Source organism: Octodon degus, unplaced genomic scaffold (genome assembly GCF_000260255.1).
Source record: "Octodon degus isolate 3935 unplaced genomic scaffold, OctDeg1.0 scaffold00055, whole genome shotgun sequence".
In the NCBI taxonomy this organism is placed as follows: domain Eukaryota; kingdom Metazoa; phylum Chordata; class Mammalia; order Rodentia; family Octodontidae; genus Octodon; species Octodon degus.
In genome coordinates, this window is record NW_004524631.1 from 9,210,023 (window position 1) to 9,222,107 (window position 12,085).

The following is a 12,085-nucleotide window of genomic DNA, read 5'->3' on the forward strand; positions in this document are numbered from 1 at the left end:
TTCTTTCTTTCTTTCTTTCTTTCTTTCTTTCTTTCCTTCTTTCTTTCTTTCCTTCTTTCTTTCTTGCCTGCCTGCCTGCCTTTTCTTTCTTTCTTTCTTTCTTTCTTTCTTTCTTTCTTTCTTTTTCTTTCTTTCTTTTTAGGGAAGGGTCTACAGGGTGTTCAGCATCAGACTCGTAGTGATCCTCCTGTTTACAGCTTCCCTAGAGCTGGGATTACAAGTGTGTGCCACCGCGCCCAGTCTCAATTGCTGTCTCAGTGTGCCCTGGGGCGGGGCTGGCAAGGTTCTTATTTCAAGGGCAATACATTAATGGGTATGACTGTCAGCTCCTATAAAGTTTCTGTGGATTCAAATCAACTTCCACAGTGTGATAGCTTTATTCTTGTTTAAAGTATAGATTATCTCTATTATCTTTCAAAATACATGACATTTAAAATAACATTCAAGACCAAGTGAGGTAGCACACTTGCATAATCCCAGAGCCCAGAGATCGATGCAGGAGGATCACTGTGAGTTTCAGGCCAGCCTGGACTACACAGTGAGTTCAAGACCTGAACTACATAGTTATACCCTGTCTTAAAAACCCCAAAATAGTGATAATAAAAGCATAAAATTAAAAAATTAAAAGATAAGGTACAGATTATCTGTGAAAGGATTCAACATAGTGCTTGGTAAACAGTAAACACTATCAGTAAATGTTATCTTTGATTTTTTTGGTCCAGTTTTCAAGAGCAGGATTAAGACTCTTAGGTATGATTACACCTTGGTGGCACTTCCATAATAAGAACATACTGACCCTTTGGAGTAATTTAGCTCTGATAATGGCGGTAAAGAGTTGTCACAAAGTATCTGTAAGTCCAAGCTCTTAGATGGCTCCATAAATATGCTGATGCGACATTTCAAAGGATATCAACGTTGTTGTACCATTTCTGGGCAAAGAAAGCTATTTATGAAAACAAGTGGCACCGTGAAACTTTGAAGTTTGTATTTCAACCCTAATACTTTTTATAGATCCAAAAATGTCAGCTCTTAAGAGGAATGAAAACTTACAAGAAAAGAGCCAGGGTATCTATGAAGTGTTACCAGATAAGATTTACTGATTTATTTACACTTAAGTTTCATTTTTTAAGGACCTTCTAATTACCTTCTGGCAAGGCCAACTCTCCAGTCAAATTGTCTTTATAGTAACTGAAATTTCACAATTTGGGGGAGGACTACACGCTAAAGTATGATGGAAAAGGTTAGCTATAATGCTGTGCCTTTTTTTGTTTGTTTGGTTTTTTTTAGAATGATAAACACCTTTATTACATGAGTTAAACCAGGAGGGAAGGTTTATTTGCCTTTCCGGGCCTTGATTTTCCTCAGATAGAACTCCAGCTCTTTGCCCTCTAGCACAAAGCCATCTGCTCGGCCACACTGGCCTGGTCTTGATGCAATGCAGGCGAGAAGCTTGCCCTGCTGGAACTGCTCCTCCAGAAGACTGCTGATTTTGGCGTTCTTTTTCCTTCCATCATACTTCTTTTGAATTTTCTTTGATCGGTTTTTGTTTAAAATCTCCTCCTCCTCCTCAGGAGTCAGCTTGGCCCCCTTTGTTCGGCCCAGGGGCAGTGCGTAGTGGGATTTGTACCACTGTCGGTACGGCAGGCTGTCAATGAGCACAAGGCAGTTCTTCACCAAGGTCTTGGTGCGGACCAGCTCGTTATTGGATGCATTGTAAACAACATCAATGATCCTTGTTTTTCACGTACAACACTCAGAGCCCCAGGAGAAGTTTCCCACATCTAGCTGCAGGGCTCTGTACTTCTTGTTGCCTCCTTGATCTCAGACTGTGTGTATGCGGCAGGCAACAATCTTAGTGTTGGCAGTAGGGTGCCCAACTCATACTTCCGCTTCTTGTGATAGGGCTTGTGCCAGTTGTCCCGAGAGATGCCCATTGCTCAGTGCCAGCTGGAAAGAGTTGCTGTGTAGTAATTATTGTGAAAGTGTAGTAAAATATCAGTGTAATTCTGTACATAATAGAATACTACTCAGCTATAAAAAAGGATAAATTTGAGAGATTTGTAGGAAGATGGATACACCTTGGAAACATAATGTTAAGTTAAATATAAATGAGAGACACAGGATAAATGCCATGTTTTTTTCTCATTAGAGTAATCCAAGGTGCAAATAAAAAGCATAGTAAAAAAATGATGAAAGGAATCAGGAAAATAGAGCTTTTGGAAATAGAAAGAGGATCAAGAGACTGAAAGTAGGGAGAGGTGGGGAAGGAGAGGGGATATAGGAAGATTTAAAATGCATCAGGTACTTGTGCTGGCTACCCACAATGAATGAAATCGTTATATGTCACAAAATGAAATAAAAATAATAACTTTAGTGAAAATGGGGAAAGAGGAAAAGACATGGAGGAAGCAAGGTGGGTGGGAGAGCAGGAATAAGAAGAATCCAGTATGTGAACGGCACGTGTCTACTCCCTAAGATGAGGCAAAGCATCATGCACTGCCAACATGTACAATTAGCACATAGCAGGCACAAGCATGTACTGATAACACATAGCATGTACAAGCATTCATAAGCATGTACTAATAGCATATAGAATATACAAGCATGCACAAGCATGTACTGATATCATATAGCATGTAAAAACATGCACAAGCATGTACTAATGGCAAAACAAGATATGCAGGTTTAGAACACAGAAAAAATATTACTGCATTGGTAGTTAATAATCTCTTTGATCCATCTCCTGCTGTCAGCTCTACAGGCACATGCTTGGTGAGACACTTTTGCTGGGAAAAGACAGTTAGGACACAAGCAGCTGGAATCTGTTCTTCTGGACCAAAGTTTGAGTTATCTAGGTTTCTCTTTCCAAGAAATTCAGAGCGCAGTGTACATTTCTCTCCTCTCCCAAAATCTCAATGAAGTCTTCGAGGGCGCATCCTGCGGCACCCTGCTCTTCTCTCACATGTGCCTTGCGCCATCGGTGTTTTGTGTAGGAGCGGGCTGTCCACGCGGAGCCCATGGGCACGGTCATGAGGGCCCAGACCTCAGGCACGGCTGTGCGGCCCTCCGCAGGGGTTCATCAGCCTAAGCCTCCCTCTGTTCTTCGCAAGAAGCGGTTGGGAAAGACCTCCTGCATGGGAGGTTTCCCTTTCAGAGAAAGCAGTATTTCATAAAATATATAGGAGAGAAAGAAGGAAAAGAACCCATACACGTACACACAGCGTGGGGAAGAAGAAATCTAGGAAGATTTGATTTTTTCATTACTCAGCAATAAAAATGTCTGATGAGAATTAAATTTTTAATATTTACACTGTGGTCAGCTCCATTATAGATACTTTTTATTCTGAACACACTCTTATGAGATACAGTTATTAGCCCAGTTTTACAGATGGGAAATTGTCTCATTTCAATGCACAAGATTAGGGTTGCGGAGATAGCTCAGGGGCATAGGCACCTGCCTGGCAAGCACAAAGTCCTGAGTTCTATCCCTGGTACAATAATAATAATAATAATAATAATAATAATAATAATCAGTGCACAAGATTATACCACTACTAAGAGGCAGACTTAGATTCCAACTCAAGTTGTTCAACAGCAGATCTTCTATTCTGAATGCTAAAATGAAAGGAGATAGCATTGGTCTCTACATGAATGCATACTTTATCCTGGAGGACTGTAAGACTAATGCTCTTAAAAGCACTAATTATTTTTTACTGAGTTTCTTCAAAGCACAGAGAGAATGTGGCTGTGTGCCAGATCCTGCTTGATATATACTGACAATGATTTAATTTTTTTCTTGTATTTTCTCTGTAGTATTCTGACAGTTGATATTCTTTACCCTTACTCACGCAGGGAGTTATGATGGAGAAATTGTTCTATGGAACAATAGCACAGAAAATGCTCACTGTGTCCTTCACCCTAATTACCAGAGGCTGTTCAAATCAAAACCAGGTAAGTGCAAGTTTGAAACAAAAGTAATGTGGCTGCGTCAGATCGCTGCTGGTGTGCTTGTTTGTGCCGCTCACTCCTAAATTATAGATGATTGGTTGTAAGCACAAAGGATTAGTGATATTTTTGTCTTGTCAAAGGGACTAAAAGGAACCTTGAGGCTTATTTGGCTTAGTAAATTCTCCAAGGCCTGTGGTATCCTCTCTTCATGCGATGCCAACATTCTGTATTCCTGACAGCAGGGAGCACGTCTCTCTCACTTTCTTCCAATTTAGTTTCTGGCAGTAAACCTTGCCAGATTGCCTTTGTGTGAACCTTGGGTAATCCTTGGTAAGAAATGGGAACTCTCTTCACTTGATAGCCTGTTCATACTCAGTCTAGAGTTGGTATTAAGTAGGATGCCACCTGGAAATCCTAAATTATTCCTTACTTTAGAAATCCATGAGGAGCATTAGACAGAAGTATATTGCATTTTATGGGAGTTTAGCAATGCATATGAATATTTTATACTTAAGAAAAATATCTTGACAATTGCCTTTCACATTTTATTTTCATTTTCTCACATACTAAAGGATTTTCCTTGAACTAATTTCTTTGGGTAATGAATATGCTATTCCTCAAGACAGCCAGGCTCTAGTGTCTCAATAGGATAAACTCAGAGAGAATGAATTCAGCATTAGGGAAGTAGTGGTCATCAGATAAGGTATTAGGGTGTGTGTGTGTGTGTGTGTGTGTGTGTGAGAGAGAGAGAGAGAGAGAGAGAGAGAGAGAGAGAGAGAAAGAGAGACAGAGACAGAGAATAAAGAAGTGATTTATTGAGAACAAGAAAACCAAGTTAAGAGACTAAGAGATTATTTGACAATACACCTAGAGCTCTGACCTGCTTTCTGTGCAGAGAGTTAACCATTAGGTTTCATCTGGGCCTCCCATGGAAAGGGTGGACTTTTGCCTCTTCTACTTTGGCCTACTAGAGAGTGCCACCTTCCTTGTATAGCAACCACACAGTGTTACCATAAATACACGGAGAAAAAAGAGGAAAACAATACCAAATTCCTAAGGGACTTGAAAAGCATTTCTATAAATAGTTTGCTTTGAAATTTTGAAGATACTTCTGTAGAGATTTTTTTCAAAGATATGCGCAGACTATTCATAGATTTTGAGATCAATGTTCTTGGTTTTCCTCAGTGTGGCTTTGTGATGTATTTAATGATAGATAACTAAAGTACCATTAGGAATATCTTCACCAGGGTAACGCACCAGCATGTAACATTGCTAAGAAATTAATTCAACGTACATAGTTATTAGAGTTCATGTATATTAAATATTTTCAAGGTTGGTGTTCAGGACTAATAAACTGAAAATGATTTGCTATTAAAAGCACATTTGTCTTGAGCATAAATCAAGATTTCTGGGATATCAGCAGCCACCATCATATGAAGTCAGGTCAAGGGAGAACACAGGATAGAACATATAAAAGGAAAATTAAATCAAATAATGCTTCCAGTTGTGATTGAGAAAGTGAAGAATGTGATGTTGGATGGGTGTTGGTGGGACATCTATTATGAGCCTTGATGGAGTCAGTGGAGACAATGACAGGGTGGGCCTGTTGTTTTCCATATGTACTAGTCTGAACAGAAAATATTTCTCTCCCATAAAACACCTGGTTTTGTCTTCATCACAGATATAGAACCTCCAGAAGTGTCCAGTGCTGAGAGGAAAGGCTCCACTTATGCCATGGCAGACCAGGATAGCACGGCGGCCCCTACCTTTGAGCCTGACACTGAGGGTAACAATGCTGTTATGAGGCTTTGTTTCCTCAAAGCAAGGAAAAACACTGCAGCAACAGGTACAATGCATATTTATATTTTTCCTGAAGTTGGGAGGGGGAGAAATAAAATTCACCTATTCCTACTCATGTTTTGTAGCTAATCAGTATCAGGGAGAGGGAGGCCAGGGGCCCGTGCAAAGAGGTGAAGAATGGGGCAGATGAGTGCGGGAGCAGGGGACAGACTATGTCTGACCGCTAACAGATCCAGGGCTGTGTAAGCTGAGATCAGAGTGAAAACTACTCTGATACACTATTTGATAGAAGTAATAGTGAAGATTGGCCTTCTAGGGACGATGCAGAGATGTTTTAGTAAGGTAGAGGACACAGCGAGCTATGTGTTCCAAATACAAGAGTAAAAGTTGAAGTCTACCCATAGCAGAAGAGTGGTCTGAGACTCTGTACAGGTATCTGAGATCCACATGGGCTGGGAGGAAATAAGAAGGAGCTTGTCAACACGAGATAATGGCAAGATTTGAATTAGCTGTTGATCCTGGGGACAGAGCTGTCCTGTCCTATGTCTTACATAGTTTTGGAGTGTGCTGAGTATATTTGCCTGTTGCATATAAATCCTGGAACAAGTCAGAGTTGTAATTTTATCTTTGCTTAGAGGGTTGCTAACATTGGCATATTCATATGACTTATTGTATTTGTTGGATATGATTTGGATGAAATAACTCTTTGCCTGGTTGTCTTGTTTTCAGTGGCTCTATTAGCATGGTGTTGATGAAGCCTGCATCCACCCAAATAAGAACCTGCCTTTGAGAATAATGTGCATTTTTAAAAACTTTCATCTAAATTATGTGCATTTAAAATGTTTTTTTTTTTTCCTGAAATTTGGTTTTGCTAGGGCATGCTTGCAGGGAGGGTTACATCCATTGAAGGCATTTGCAACAGGTGCCTAATCCATCTGAATTCATTTTCATCCTGTCTCCATTACTCTTCTCTCATTCCTGGAACAAATACCCAGCACCCAAAATGAAGGAACAAAAGGTTTATTTATCTCACAGTTAAGGGAGGTTTTAGTTCATACGTAGCTGGCTCCACTAGGCAGAGTGGTGCATAAAGCAGCCGTTCACGGTGCAGGCAAAGAGGCGAGAGCAAAAGGAGAAGGGTGGCTATGGCGGCAACAATGGCTATGGAGAGCAAGTGTCTCCCTTAAGCTGCATTCAGGCTCCCTGGCCCAGGCTAGGGGTTGCGCTCACACCCATAATCCCAGAGGCACTCACTCCCATGATCCCAGTGGATCATGAATTAATCACAAAGTCTAGACGTCTCCGTCTTGACTGCATGAAGCTTTCGGGGACAACTAGACACAAACCATAATACATCCCCTTCTCTCCCATCTCTTGGCTCTTTTCCATTTTGAAACAGGAAACTGCTTTTGGAAATATTTTTGAACTTTCTGCAAAATTAGGTGAATTTTAACATTAGAGATCTAGGCAAATGCATTATATATTGAAAAAAAATATCCAAACCACATTTTCTATATTCATTTATTTCCCACATTTAATTTGAAAATGGAAAATCTCCATGAGATTCACATAAAACTTTTCATCATTGGACTGGGGAGATAGCTCAGTGGAATAAATGCTTTCCTGGCAGGAGCCAGGTCCTGAGCTTGATCCCTGGTACCACCAAAAAAAAAAAAAAAAAAAAAAAAAAAAAAAAAAAAAATCATCATCATCAATAAAGACATATCCTTGTGTTTTAGAAGCCTTGTAGAATATTTAAAATGGACTAGAAAAGATTATAAATCTTTCTGTTTTCTACAGCTCACTGATACACGAGGAACTATTATCTTGAAATTACTCTCATTTTCTCAATGCTAATTCTCCTTTATATTATCGGTATTCTTGAATTGTTTTCATTCAAGCAGTTACATTCCGTTTTTCTGCCTTAAACAGACATGATTCTTAATTGCCACAACATTTGTGAAGCAATTTGGATGTTACCTACAGATTTATCAAATAATAGCAGCTTTACAACAGAGGAATAATTTAGGTAAAGTGCTTCTACAAAGCATATAAAAATGGAGAGTGAGAAGCTTAGTCCTACACCTATTAAGCAAAATAAGGATTCCATAAGAGTGTACAATACATTTCTGATGAAAAATTTAAAACCAAGCCAATAAAAAGAATTCTAAACATGCTGCTGAGAGAAACCTATAGCTATACTGCTACAACCACACACACACACACACACACACACACACACATAAATCTGTGCGTGAGGACTTCTACTTCTCTGATGTATATATACTATGGATTATTAGGAAAGGTGAGTTTTATGTGACCAAGGTGTGTATCATACTGTTGAAATTCACATTTCATAATTTTATTTGAAGAAACAAATTAATTCTCTCTAACTTAAAACAAAGCAAAACAAGTAAAACAAGATATTTGAGTAAAACAAGGAAAAGAAACTAAATTCAACAGAACAATTTATGTAACCTATCTCATTTAATCCTTGACATAAGCCAGTGAAGTTTTTGTAGGTTTTTCTCCATTTTTATCTTAGAGAATCCAAGTGACTAACAGCTGATCTCAGTGCTACTCACCTTAAAATTGTAAGTTGAGGATGTGAGAAACCTCTTGAAGTTGTTTCTAGCATCTGTCATGAGAGTTTTCTAATTATAGTTATTGTACATATTAGGAGGAGCTGACCTGGTATCATGTGGAGGTTCTGGCTATGTCAGATTCTGGGACACATTTAATAAGCGACTTTTGGCTGAATTTTTGGCTCACAGTGGAGTTGGATCCATCACCATGTCTACTGATAAGCTGAATTGGTATCTTACCACGGGAGATCTAGTGGGATGTTTGAAAATTTGGAAGATAGAGGTAAATTGAAAAAATTTGCACATCCTTTTCATTATTTTTGATTACCATGTACTGACTAGAACAAATATATGATAAACTTATATGTGATTGTACAGAACAGATCTTGAAATACTCAATTTTCAGTATTGCAAAGAAAGTATTTGCATATTATTTAAAAAAATAATTTAATGTGGAAAACCAGATATCCTTCAATATTGAAATCTTACTATACAATTCTGTCAGTCACTTATGATGGTAAATTAATATTGTTAGTAAGGTGCTGTTTGTATGCAAATAATTAGATAGAGAGTACCTTATTTTAAATGAGATTATAAATATAATTTAGAGTACTGGCCCTTCATCTAATACAGTAACTGCTGCTGTTGTGTTACTGGTTACCTGGTCAACTGTCCAATGTTTTACAGTTATTCACGGTTAACTACCTGGCTATCCCAGAGCTCACCTCTATTGAACAAGGACTTGACTGCTCATGTCTCTATTTCTGTCCTTCTCTGTACTTTTCTTTCTTCTTCCCAAATCCATGAGAATTCTTTTTTTAAATGTTGATACCATTTTTTGAACATGTTGTCATGACCTTCTTTTTGGCATGTGGAATATAGATTCTTGTTTCCAAATGTACATTTTAAATTTCTCCACCAGGCTTTCAAAAGTGAGATACATTATAATCATTTAGTATTTGAATTTTTGAAGTTCTGATGTTTCTCTACTTTCAGGAATACTGTCTTGATTCAAGCAAGAAAAAAATCACACAGACGCCGACTCTGCTAAGAGCCTTCCACCCTCACGAGGGCCAGATAACTTCCCTGGAGATGTGTGAGCTGGGCGACCACTGCCTGATCATCTCGGCCTCTGCTGACTGCAGCGTTGGTGTGACCAGTGTCCACAGCGGCCCTGTGTGCACCTTTGGGCAGGTAGAAGCAGTGCTTCTCTGTTATTCAAGCCTTTACTTGACTTTTCTTATCAGTGTGGGATGAGTTCTATCTAACTATCCTCAGCTGCTTAATGTTCATTCATCATAAAAATTGACTTGAATATCAGAAGTGATAACACCAAGTATCTCTTGTCATGGTTCCATTTTGTGGCAGATGCCCAGAGACACGGAAAGACTGTGGCTCTGTGCAGCTCAAAATATTGTGGGATTTTTGAGAAAAATTTCTCCTCTGAAATGAATGGATTTTCAATTTCAAAATTTAGCAAAAATGTAATGGGGATCAAATTTATATGTTAGCATTAAATAGCCAGTGACCCTGGCATTCCAGTAATAATAAACGTGACAGTCAAAATATAGGAAATTTTACAAAGTAAACAAATCTCCCTGTACATTGTGTGCTTTACTTCTATTGAATAATAGTATTTGACATTTGCTAAGTGTTTCCTGGGTACCCAGAAGAGCTAAGTTGTTTACATAGCTTATATATCTTTAATCAGATTGTGTATCCTGTTTTCATAACTGCTAGACCAATATTAACTCGAGACAGGAAGGCTGCACTCAGATGTAGCGCACAAGTCACTACATTTGCCCTTCCTTAATGGGGTGGAGGAAGGGGCTCTCAAGAGAGTTTGAGCCCGTTGCTTGAACTCACAGAAACCAATAAATGCCAGCAACTGATTTTTCACTCATTCTGTTTAAGATCAAGCTTTTATTCCTTTCATGTCAGAAAGTTAAACTCTGGTAGGCTCCTGCCCAAGAAATGAAATGGAAGGCAGGAGAGCCAGAAAGAGGAAAGAGTCGTTGCCTCGCGTTTTCTGCGCTGTTCGTCCTTTTGCTTTCATGGGTGCTCCACTTCCACTCTGGTTTGGCTTTCAATAACAAATTGTCTGATGCCACCCAGGACTGTTCGCACGTGGTGTGAGTTGACAGCAAAGATGCAGTTCTGTTAGACTAGCTCTCTTGGTTCTAAAAGGCAGCCTCAGTGACCATCTCATATTGTGAGAAATGGGTGAATTTCTAAATATTGATAGACAAAGATTGTTGTTGCTGTCTTTATGAAGTCAGATTGATGAGATTGGGCTGGCCAAATAGCTCAGTGCATTAAAGCCCCTGCAAGCAAGCACAGTGGGCAGGGGTTTGATCCCTGGTCCTGCCATGTCAGCCCCACCCCCAGGGCACACTGAGATGGCAATTGAGACTGGGCGTGGTGGCGTGTGCCTGTAATCCCAGCTCTTGGAGGCTGTAAACAGGCAGATCACTGAGTCTGACCTAGAAGTGAAACCCTGAACACCCTGTAGACCCTTCCCTGAAAAAAAAAAAAAAAAAAAAAACAACTGATGAGATTAACCAGGGCTCAACAAAGTCTGTGCAACCCCTTGAGGCACATGGGTGGATGATAATTGAGAAATAATCTGAGGCCATGGCCTCCCCCCTGAACGAGCATATGAGAGTCTCCATGCAACATTTAACAGTCGTGCTGGTATCTTCTACTTTGTAAATAGGCAGGTGAATGCTAGGCTTTTCTCAATCAGGAAGGATGGCAGCTTAATGGGGACCCAGATGGCTGTGTGAGTAGGAGTGGGGGCAGGGTGGGGCCTGGGTGGGATTCTGGATCAGAAACAAGCTGGAAGCCTGCTTGTAGCAAAGCAAGAAGTCAGTGCTGACAAAGTTCAATGATTTTGAGGGCTCTGAGGAGGTGAGGGGAAAGTTTGAATGATATTAGAGATGTCAGGTGGCGGATGTCTGGACTAGTAAGTCCTTTAGAAGGGATTGAAGCAGGAAATAAGAACAGAGCTATGTAAATGGTGCCTACAAACACAATATATAGGGCTTGGGAAATAGCTTGGCAGCCTAAGCACCTGCATGGCAAGTGCAAGGACCCAGGTTCGATCCCCACGCAAGCCGTGCTAGCCCCCTGCACTTCTGTAATCCCAGCACTGGGGAGGCTGAGACAGAAGGATCACTATGGGTCTGAGCTTGTAGAGGACCCTGTACCAAATTAAAACATAAGTAAATAAATAACTACAGTATGTAGCTCCATTTTATCTTAAGCAAATATTGTGTGCTGGTGAACTTTCTTTATATGTGCTGATACTTTGCTTTAGTTATTTCTGCTAATTCCCCTGTTTAATTTTGAAAAACTTCAGCTCTCAAAACCTGTATGAAAATAATGATTTTTAAAAATTTCTACATAGGATATGAAGAGAGTCATCAGAGTTGGGTCAGCATTAGAAATCAAAGGCTGGCACGGCTAGATCAGCCAGACTTTCTAATCCTTTTGTTGTTACTCCCTTTAAAATAAAAGATTCACTTTTATCAGCCTGTCTTGAATGTGGATATTGCTAGGATCAGGGATGCATGTAAAAGGCAGGGAAAAAGGAGGAGGGGAAGGAAAGAGAAGAGCATCGAAGAGGAGGGAGGAGAGGGAGAGAGGGGAGAGAGGGGAGAGAAGAAGTTAGAGATGTCAGAAAGCAGCAGTGAGTGTCTTGACCATGATTATAAGAGGAAACATCCTTTGTAATAAAAATAGGATGAATT

The 12,085-nt window shown here is 39.8% G+C and overlaps 1 protein-coding gene and 1 pseudogene across 1 annotated transcript in view; one reads left to right on the top strand and one right to left on the bottom strand.

Annotated features, from left to right (window-relative positions):
* Wdr49 (WD repeat domain 49) overlaps nucleotides 1–12,085 on the top strand; it is a 114,003-nt gene that overhangs the window by 99,584 nt on the left and 2,334 nt on the right. The window contains exons 12-15 of the mRNA XM_023717810.1: nucleotides 3,853–3,951; nucleotides 5,630–5,794; nucleotides 8,429–8,616; nucleotides 9,330–9,527. Coding sequence (XP_023573578.1) covers nucleotides 3,853–3,951; nucleotides 5,630–5,794; nucleotides 8,429–8,616; nucleotides 9,330–9,527 — 650 coding nt within the window. The remainder of the gene's footprint in view (nucleotides 1–3,852; nucleotides 3,952–5,629; nucleotides 5,795–8,428; nucleotides 8,617–9,329; nucleotides 9,528–12,085) is intronic.
* Nucleotides 1,298–1,934, bottom strand: LOC101584272 (annotated as a pseudogene).